The 10,713-nt window shown below is 41.1% G+C and overlaps 1 protein-coding gene across 3 annotated transcripts in view; it reads right to left on the bottom strand.

Moving 5' to 3' along the window:
• Positions 1 to 3,121: 3,121 nt before the first annotated feature.
• Positions 3,122 to 10,713, bottom strand: part of LYST (lysosomal trafficking regulator) — a 1,763,279-nt gene continuing 1,755,687 nt past the window's right edge. For all 3 annotated transcript variants that reach the window (XM_075339737.1, XM_075339736.1, XM_075339738.1), the window contains exon 52: positions 3,122 to 3,813. In XM_075339737.1, the coding sequence (XP_075195852.1) occupies positions 3,672 to 3,813 (142 nt within the window). In that variant the 3' untranslated portion in view covers positions 3,122 to 3,671. The remainder of the gene's footprint in view (positions 3,814 to 10,713) is intronic.

Raw genomic sequence — 10,713 nt, 5'->3', positions numbered from 1 at the left:
GCAATGTCGGTGGGGTCATATCGAAAGTGACGCACTTCCTGCGTCGCTCTCGACATCGTAGTGTGTAAAGCCTAGATGATACGATTAACGAGCGCAAAAGCGTCGTAATCGTATCATCGGTGCAGCGTCGGCGAAAACCATAATTACGCCGACGCGACGGTCCGATGTTGTTCCTCGCTCCTGCGGCAGCACACATCGCTGTGTGTGAAGTCGCAGGAGCGAGGAACATCTCCTACCGGCGTCACCGCGGCTCCTGTTGGATATGCGGAAGGAAGGAGGTGGGTGGGATGTTTACATCCCGCTCATCTCCGCCCCTCCGCTCCTATTGGCCGCCTGCCGTGTGACATCGCTATGACGCCGCACGACCCGCCCCCTTAATAAGGAGGCGGGTCGACGGCCAGTGCAACGTCGCAGGGCAAGGTGAGTGCATGTGAAGCTGGCGTAGCGATAATTTTCGCTACGCCAGCTATCACCACATATCGCTGCTGCGACAGGGGCGGGGACTATCGCACTCGGCATCGGAGCATCGGCTTGCGATGTCGTAGTGTGCAAAGTACCCCTAACTGTATGTCTGTTAGACCCTGATAATGGCGTGGTCTAACAAGCCACATGGCAGACCTGGAGATAATTATTTGATGTCTGGCTCCAATTACTATCAGCTCCCTGCAATAGCGTCATGGGGGTGCTAATGAGGTGAGAGACCACGCCCCCTCCCTCTCTCAACCTCCTAAATGTTGCAATCACAATTGTTTGCAGCAATTGGAGGGTAAAAAATCCAAGGGCAGTAAAGGCACTGGCATTGGCTGTTACAGCACAAGTTTGCCTATCAGTTAAAAGGTTATTCCCATCTACAAGATCCTTTTTCAATATGTAGTAGGTGTAATAATACAGAGGGAACCATACTACATACATTTTTAATTGGAGGTATTTGCTAATATTATTATTACACCTACTACATATTATTATTACACCTACTACATATTATTACACCTACTACATATAATATTATTATTATTACACCTACTACATATTGAAAAAGGATCTTGGAGATGGGAGTACTCCTTTAAACCGAGTTTCCAGCATAAAGGAGTTAAGGCACAGCAGTTAAGCGGAACTTCACAGCTCATATACTCGCATAATCGAATCTTCAAGACGTCTGGTACATTCATTGTTAGAACACACAGCAAAATAGAAAGTACCAGTGTGTCCAATGTTGCGAAGAGGTTAAGTAGTCTAGTATTCACATATAATGTCACATAGAATAATATCATCAAGTCACAAATATTAAGAGCTAAACTAAAGGTATGTAAGGGCACTTTTTTTTCTAAAATAAAGAGAGACATTGAAGAAGCTGCTAAAGAGAAGTGTTTTAACACATGAAACAAGAATAATCATCAAAAGTATTACTAGTATTATAAGTATTAAAAATACATTTTGTATTTGTAGATCAAGGATCAGCAATAAACATTACAATGCAAACTCTAAATTGCAGGAAAATTGGTAGCTTTATTTGCTTATTGTGCAAAAAAAACAGTATATGTACATAAAAAAATCATATAGAACTTGTCATCGTGCCTTCTTTTATTGTTTTACTCAAAAGCAAAAATGTGACATCTGAAAAACAATTCATGCATTCAAATAAATCTCCACACTTTCCTGAAAATCTTTAAATGGAAGCTGCAATTGCACTCTCTTTGCCAGATGTATCATAGATTTTGACATGGAAAATAGAGCTGTGTGCAGTGCTACTTTGCCTGTGAATTATAGCAATTGCAATAAAATACAAGCCTCGCTGCTGAGTCACAGGTTTTGTGACGTACCAGTGACCTCATCAGCGATCTCAATGTGTGTGACACTAAGCAGCGACCTGGCCCCTGAGAGGGTACAGTCTTAGGGTACTAAGCAAAGCGCTTTGCTTAGTTAGCCGATATTTACCCTGGCTACGTTTGCAGGGAGCCAGCGCTAAGCGGTGTACGCTGGTAACCAGGGTAAATATCGGGGAACCAAGCAAAGCGCTTTGCTTAGTTACCCGATATTTACTCTGGTTACTAGGGTACGCTGCTTACACAAAGTCGGTGCTCGTTGGTCTCCCGCAGTCAAACACGCCGATGTGTGTTGCATAGCGGGAGACCAACGAGCAAAAAATGAGCCAGAACAGTGTGCAACGATCAGCGATTTCACAGCAGGGGCCAGGTCGCTGCTTAGTGACACACACAGCGAGATCGCTGATGAGGTCACTGGTACATCACAAAACCTATGACTCAGCAGCGATCTCAGCAGCGATCTCACTAGGGATCTCGCTATGTGAGAAGTATCCCTAAGGTATATGTGAACAAAGTTTTACATACACCAAATCCATTTGAAGATCCCACACCATTGTGTCAATACAACCACATTCTCTTGACTGTGTTTCTGGAAGCAGCACCTCATTAAAATCCCCTATGGCTTCAGGACAACTTTACTGCTTTAAAACAAAAATGCCACAACTGAAAATAACTTAAGCAGATGATTTAGAAAGAAAATGCATGAAAGTTAATCTTTTGGACCAATTTAAAGATGGACGCCTTACAAAGCTCTAAATGGTATGCACCAGTGTATTCACAAAGTGCTAGGGTGGCATATACAAATAGAAAGGAGAAGGTAAAAAAGAGACAAATAACACATCCCAAATTGTGACACAACAGCAAAGTAAACATAAAAACCACAACTTTCAGTTTAACCTATAAAGTGACAGTACACTTCTTTCTTCGACAACTTCAGTCATTACTGGAATAGGTCTCCTGACAATGGAGTTGGAATCAAAACATATAAGCAAGTAACAAGTAGAATAAAACGATTGGATGTGTGCTAGAAAAATAAAAAAAGATTATATATGTGTAACAATTTAAACTGCATGTCACCAGAAGCAAATAAATAGATCAGACTCCTGTAAAGTATTCAGAAAAGTATTTTCAACAGCACTAAGGTGCAGTCAGATTTTCTGTTCCATATTGTATGTCTCATCTGATCAAAATCTGAATAGATTCTTAGACAAAGAAAGGGAAACGACTGCAAACCATTTACATTCCTAAATCAACCCTTATACATAGAAATGTATTTAAAAGTAATAAAGCAAAAGACATGAACACAAATATGTTTTACTGACAGAGCACATAGAAAATCCATCATTGGTTATAAATATGTAATTTTTTTTTGTCTGATGCAAATGTCACTCTTCTCCTTAATTGTTACTGAGGTATGGCTCCCTCTTCCCTGTTAGCCAAGTGGGTGTGATCCTCAAGAAGACATCTACAAAAGAGCTGAGGACCATGCCCAGTTGGCTAACAAAACTAGTATTACATACAAGAAAGAAGGGGGAATATCTCAGGAATGGAGAGGAGTAGGAGCAAAAACATATATCAATAAAATAACGCCAGATACAGGAGATCCAGTGATATATACACTAAGTTATTACACATTTATGTCAAGGGACAGCCAGGTCCTCTTTAATTATTTAAAAACTGTTCTTCATTGCATTGATCAATGATCCCTTATTATGTGATGAAAGGTTATGCCAACAACAAAATGCATTAGACAGTTATCAATATTTTCATGATCAAATCTATATTTATAAATAATACCAAGCAAAAATAATTGTATACTTTTCCAAATACAGCAAAAGTAATAACATTTTAACAGGCGGCATAGTTGCTTAGGAATGCATAAAACATGGGTAATTTCTTCAGACGTTGTTGGTCCTTGCGACACCAGCCAATCACTGTACCTTCACTGTTTGCAGTGTAAAGATGATGGCCATCACAGGAAAAAGTAAGGCTAAAAACAAAGCAGATAAAATGGTATGTATTATATTACAAGAAATTTGATTTACAGGAATTAACAAGAAGTCATGTGTACTTTCTGTTTCCAAATTAGCACATTTTCAAGGAAACTATAATAAAGCTTTAAACAAAATTAAAATAAAAAAAATGGTACTTGATGTATTTTACTTAAAGTGAATCTGTGAACAGGCTTTTGATATATATACTCTAAGAGCAGTATAACATAGGTCAAGAAAGTCAAATTCCAGTGATGTATCACTTACTGTACTGCTTTGTGTAGTTCTGATAGAATCCTTGTTTTGTCTGATGTAGATGTAGCAGAGCTAAGAGCTGATCTGTGTATTACCCCGTCCACACCTCTGACAGGCAACTTCCTGTGTACACTATGAATTGTGCGGAAGCTGCTAATCAGTGCTGGGGGCAGGGTTACACAGATTAGCATGACTGCTCTGCATTTAGAACCTAGTCAGACAGTGATAATCTCCTGCTGATAAACTAATTGTAGTGAAACTACAACACACAGCCTAATAAGTGACACATACCTGGAAACAGACTCGTGTGCCCTATATTTTGCTGATCTCAGAATAAATAGCAAAAACTTGCTGACAAATTCCCTTTAACTGTTATTAGAATTTTTTTTAAAAACAACTGTTTATAGCTGTGATAAGTGAGCCAATGTCATGCTTACAGTGCCCATATTAGGATACTCAGAGTCAAACATCATTTTAAATGGAATGTCAGAAGGATTTTGCTACGTAATATGAGGATAGCACTATGTAGAGGTTAAAACTCTAAATTCAGTGATGTGTCACTTATGAGGCTGTGTGCTGTTTATTTACAATGAAAGTTTTATCACCAGTTCATTATCACTACTGGGATTAGGTTTCCTAAAAAAATGTATAATCAAACACGTGAAACAGCAACCAGCAGCCAACCTATTATAATCTCTTTATGGACTGTTTGAGGAAGGTTTCATTTATAATAATCAGCAAAATAAGACTATAATTAGGATTATATTCTTATTTTGCTGATTATTTTTATATAAGTATTATATTATGGTATATATCTATCTATATATATATATATATATATATATATATATATATATATATATATATATATATAGATATATAGATATATAGATATACAGGTATATATAGTAGTATATATAGATATATATATTATGTAGGTTCATATAGGTATAAACCCTTTATTGATAACCTGTTTCTTACCTGGAATAACTTCCAAGATATCAAATTTTATTAATGAAATCTATAGAAAACACTAAGGCAGGCTTTGCACGTTGCGACATCGCAAGCCGATGCTGCGATGTCGCACGCGATAGTCCCCACCCCCGTCACAGCTGCGATATCTTGTGATAGCTGGCGTAGCGAAAATTATCGCTATGCCAGCTTCACATGCACTCACCTGCCCTGCGACCGTCGCTCTGGCCAGCGACCCGCCTCCTTCTTACTAAGTCGGCGGGTCGTGCGGTGTCATAGCAACGTCACACGGTAGGCGGCCAATAGCGGTGGAGGGGCGGAGATGAGCAGGATGTAAACATCCCGCCCACCTCCTTCCTTCCGTATAGCCGCCGGCGGCAGGTAAGGAGATGTTCCTCGCTCCTGCGGCTTCATACACAGCGATGTGTGCTGCCACAGGAATTGAGGAACAGCATCGTACCTGTCGCGGCAGCGTAATTATGAAAAACTCGGAGCCTGCACCGATGATACGATAACGACGCTTTTTGGCTCGTTAATCGTATCATCTAGGATTTACACACAACGATGTCGAAAGTGACGCCGGATGTGCGTCACTTTCGATTTGACCCCACCGACATCGCACGTGCGATGTTGCAACGTGCAAAGCCGCCCTAAGGCTTTTCCTTTTCTTCACATTATGATACACATTACATAGATTTTCTTCATATTACAATATTTCATTAGAATCAATGAATACAAACAAAATCCTTTTTAAAGCAGTAGATGAGAACAGTTATATACACTATAAGAGTGGTCATCATCACAAATGGTTAAATAATATTCCAGTGAATCAATCCGAGAGAATTCAAAGAAATTGCACCCTAGATTCGTATTTGTTGGCGCAGTCTGAAATCTGGGCAACAGATTTCAGGAACAGAATTACCTAGACAAATTTATAAGAAAAACCTTTAATGACACGAGAAACACTACTCAAGAAATGCTTTAATCCCAAAAGCAAATGCCCAGATGTAAATAAGTTTGAGTTTAAGTTTATCACGCCTTTCAAAGCAGCAAACAAAAAAATTTGTGACAAGAACTGGCATGTTTTGCAAAGTGATCTAATTGTAGAGATACATCTCCCCAGAAACCCAGGGCTGACCTTCCGTAGAACCCCTACAATAAGAAATACAATAGCAAGCAGTCGGTTACAAGCACAAAGAGGAAATTCAAAAAATACCTCTTTATCTAGGGAACTAAACATGGAGTATATAAATGTAATATTAAAGTGTCCCTGCTGTAAAGCTAATACATCACAGAATGGAATTTTTATCCAGTAGCACAAATTAATCCTTTCCTTTAAAGGTTTTTTCACGTATGAAACCAGTTATGTTATTTCATGCAATGTCCCTGCAAATAGCAATATGTGGGTAGAACAATACAAATATTACATAAAAAACAACACACAGATCAAATATTAAAAAAGTTGTTTTTTTTTTTACAGCATAACTTTTCACGTCATTGCACATTCGTCCACAATAGAGACTATAGGCCACTTTACACGCTACAACATCGCTAATGCGATGTCGTTGGGGTCACGAATTTTGTGACGCACATCCGGTCGCATTAGCGATGTTGTTGCGTGTGACAGCTATTAGCGATTTTGAATCGTTGCAAAAACGTTCAAAATCGCTAATCGTTTACATGCCCCCTGATCTCGATTATCGTTGCTGCTGCAACAGCGATGTAGTTCGTCGTTCCTGCGGCAGCACACATCGCTATGTGTGACACCGCAGGAACGAGGAACCTTCACCCTACCTGTGTCCCGCCAGCAATGAGGAAGGAAGGAGATGGGTGTGATGTTCGTCCCGCTTATTTCCGCCCCTCCGCTTTGATTGGGCGGACGCTTAGTGACGTCGCTATGACGCCGTACGCACCGCCCCCTTAGAAAGGAGGTGGTACGCCGGTCACAGCGACGTCGCTAGGCAAGTAAGTAGTGTGACGGGTCCGCGTGATTTTGTGCGCCATGGGCAGCGATATACCCGTGTCGCACAAACGATGGGGGCGGGTACGCATGCTAGCGATATCGGTACCGATATCGCAGTGACGTTTTACCGATCACTCCAATTGAACATATACAGGTTCGCCTCAATAAATTAGAATATCATCAAAAAATTAATTTATTTCAGTAATTCAATACAAAAAGGGAAACGCATATATTATATTGAGTCAGTACAAACAAAGTGATCTATTTCAAGTGTTTATTTCTGTCAACGCTGATGACTATGGCTTACAGCCAATGAAAACCCAAAAGTCATTATCTCAGAGAATTAGAATAATTACCACAAAAAAGCTTCAAAGGTTTCCTAAGCAAAATGGTCACTTAAGGTCCAGTCACACTAAGCAACTTACCAGCGATCCCAACAACGATAGGGATCGCTGGTAAGTTGCTAGGAGGTTGCTGGTGAGATGTCACACTGCGACGCTCCAGCGATCCCACCAGCAACCTGACCTGGCAGGGATCGCTGGAGCGTCGCTACACGAGTTGCTGGTGAGCTCACCAGCAACCAGTGACCAGCCCCCAGCGCCGCGTGGAAGATGCTGCGCTTGGTAACTAAGGTAAATATCGGGTAACCAACCTAATATTTACCTTGGTTACCAGCGCACGCAGCTACACGTGCAGAGAGCAGGGAGCAGCGCACACTGAGCGCTGGCTCCCTGCTCTCCTAGTTACAGCACACATCGGGTTAATTACCAGATGTGTGCTGCAGCTACATGTGCACAGAGCAGGGAGCAGCGCACACCGCTTAGCGCTGGCTCCTTGTTCTCCTAGTTACAGCACACATCGGGTTAATTACCTGATGTGTGCTGCAGCTAAATGTGCACAGAGCAGGGAGCAGCGCACAATGCTTAGCGCTGGCTCCCTGCTCTCCTAGCTACAGCACACATCGGGTTAATTAACCCGATGTGTCCTGCAGCTACATGTGCACAGAGCAGGAGCCGGCACTGACAATGAGAGCGGCGGAGGCTGGTAACAAAGGTAAATATCGGGTAACCAAGGACAGGGCTTCTTGGTTACCCGATGTTTACATTGGTTACCAGCCTCCGCAGAAGCCGGCTCCTGCTGCCTGCACATTTAGTTGTTGCTCTCTCGCTGTCACACACAGCGATCTGTGCTTCACAGCAGGACAGCAACAACTAAAAAATGGCCCAGGACATTCAGCAACAACCAACGACCTCACAGCAGGGGCCAGGTTGTTGCTGGATGTCACACACAGCAACATCGCTAGCAACGTCACAAAAGTTGTTCGTTAGCAGTGATGTTGCTAGCGATGTTGCTTAGTGTGACGGGGCCTTTAGTCTGGTTTAGTAAGCTACACAATCATGGGGAAGACTGCTGACTTGACCGATGTCCAGGAGGCAGTCACTGACATACTCCACAAGGAGAGTAAGCCTCTAAAGGTCATTGATAAAGAAGCTGGCTGTTGAGAGTGCTGTATCCAAGCATATTAATGGAAAGTTGAGTAGAAGGAAAAAGTGTGGCAGAAAAAGCACACAAGCAGCTGGGATAATCACAGCCTTGACAGGATTTCTAATTCTAAGAAAATGCCATTCAAAAATTTGGGGGAGGTTCACAAGGAGTGGACTGCTGCTGGAGTCAGTGCTTCAAAGCCACCACACACATACGTATCCAGAACATGGGCTACAACTGTCACATTCCTGTGTCAAGCCACTCATGACCAATAGAAAATACCAGAAGCGTCTTACCTGAGCCAAGGAGAAAAAGAACTGGATCATTGCTCAGTGATCCAAGATGATGTTTTCAGATGAAATTAAATTTTGTATTCCATTTGGAAAGCAAGGTCCCAGAGTCTGGAGGAAGAGTGGAGAGGCACACAATCCAAGCTACTTGAGGTGTAGTGTGAAGTTTCCACAATCAGTGATGGTTTGGGGAGCCATGTCATCTGCTGGTGTAGGTCCACTGTGTTTTATCAAGAACAATGTCAGCACAGCCGTCTACCAGGAAACTCCAGAGCACTTCATGCTTCCTTCTGTCGACAAGAGCTTTTTGGAGATGGAAATTTAATTTCCCAGCAGGACTTAGCACCTATCCACACCGCCAAAAGTACCAATACCTGGTTTAATAACCACAGTATCATTGTGCCTGATTGGCCAGCAAACTCACCTGACCTAAATCCCATAAAGAATCTATGAGGTGATGTCAAAAGGAAGATGAGAGACAACAGACCAAACAATTATTATTAAAGAAGTCCAGACTAATGTTTTACAAAACCGGCTAGACTCGACCAAAGGCATTTTTGTTCAGAAAAAAATATGAGTCATTTCACCAAATGTTTTTTAAGCAAAGTGCATACAAAAAACTTTATGAAAGTGTCAAGTGCATTAAAAACAGAAGGATTTTTTACAATTATTCATTCAGTGGTAAAATACACGAATACAGGAAAAATGGGTCCTTTTAAGCAAGTGACCCATAAGGCGGTACATTAAGCCAAATAGTTTGCTCCAATGATACAATCTACGTATAATGCTGTATCACTCCGTATAGTTATCATGTCCAACCAAAATTCAATACCACAAATGTCAATATTCCATTCATAAATCAGTGCAAAACATCAGTAAGCAGTCGATTATACACCGCACATGTAGATACACTTTTCATCACCGACTATATTGGTACAAAGTATAGAGATTTTTCCAGGCAAATTACTGGCCACAATGTTAAATTCATGAATAGGAAAGAATGGCTGAATCAAACACTGGTTACCGAATTTTACTATAGATATTCCAACATGGAGTATACATATATCCAACGGAAAGTGAATAGCATTGTCATGTGTCACTCCATAAATTACCAATAGTTACAAATAATAATACATGCCAAATGCTCTCACATTCCAGAGTCGCCTATACATATACAGTTAGGTCCAGAAATATTTGGACAGGGACACAAGTTTTGTTATTTTAGCTGTTTACAAAAACATGTTCAGAAATACAATTATATATATAATATGGGCTGAAAGTGCACACTCCCAGCTGCAATATGAGAGTTTTCACATCCAAATCAGAGAAAGGGTTTAGGAATCATAGCTCTGTAATGCATAGCCTCCTCTTTTTCAAGGGACCAAAAGTAATTGGACAAGGGACTCTAAGGGCTGCAATTAATAATAATAATAATAATAATAATTTATTCATTTATATAGCGCTATTAATTCCATAGCACTTTACATACATTGGCAACACTGTCCCCCTTGGGGCTCACAATCTACTCTGAAGGCGTCTCCCTCGTTAACCTGTAATCAATGAAGTAGTTAAAAGGTCTGGGGTTGATTACAGGTGTGTGGTTTTGCATTTGGAAGCTGTTGCTGTGACTAGACAACATGCGGTCTAAGGAATTCTCAATTGAGGTGAAGCAGAACATCCTGAGGCTGAAAAAAAAGAAAAAATCCATCAGAGAGATAGCAGACATGCTTGGAGTAGCAAAATCAACAGTCGGGTACATTCTGAGAAAAAAGGAATTGACTGGTGAGCTTGGGAACTCAAAAAGGCCTGGGCGTCCACGGATGACAACAGTGGTGGATGATCGCCGCATACTTTCTTTGGTGAAGAAGAACCCATTCACAACATCAACTGAAGTCCAGAACACTCTCAGTGAAGTAGGTGTATCTGTCTCTAAG

The sequence above is a fragment of the Anomaloglossus baeobatrachus genome, chromosome 3 (genome assembly GCF_048569485.1).
Source record: "Anomaloglossus baeobatrachus isolate aAnoBae1 chromosome 3, aAnoBae1.hap1, whole genome shotgun sequence".
Taxonomy (NCBI): Eukaryota; Metazoa; Chordata; class Amphibia; order Anura; family Aromobatidae; genus Anomaloglossus; species Anomaloglossus baeobatrachus.
Note: the sequence above shows the minus strand (reverse complement) of the source record. Positions and strands in the feature narration are given on the sequence as shown.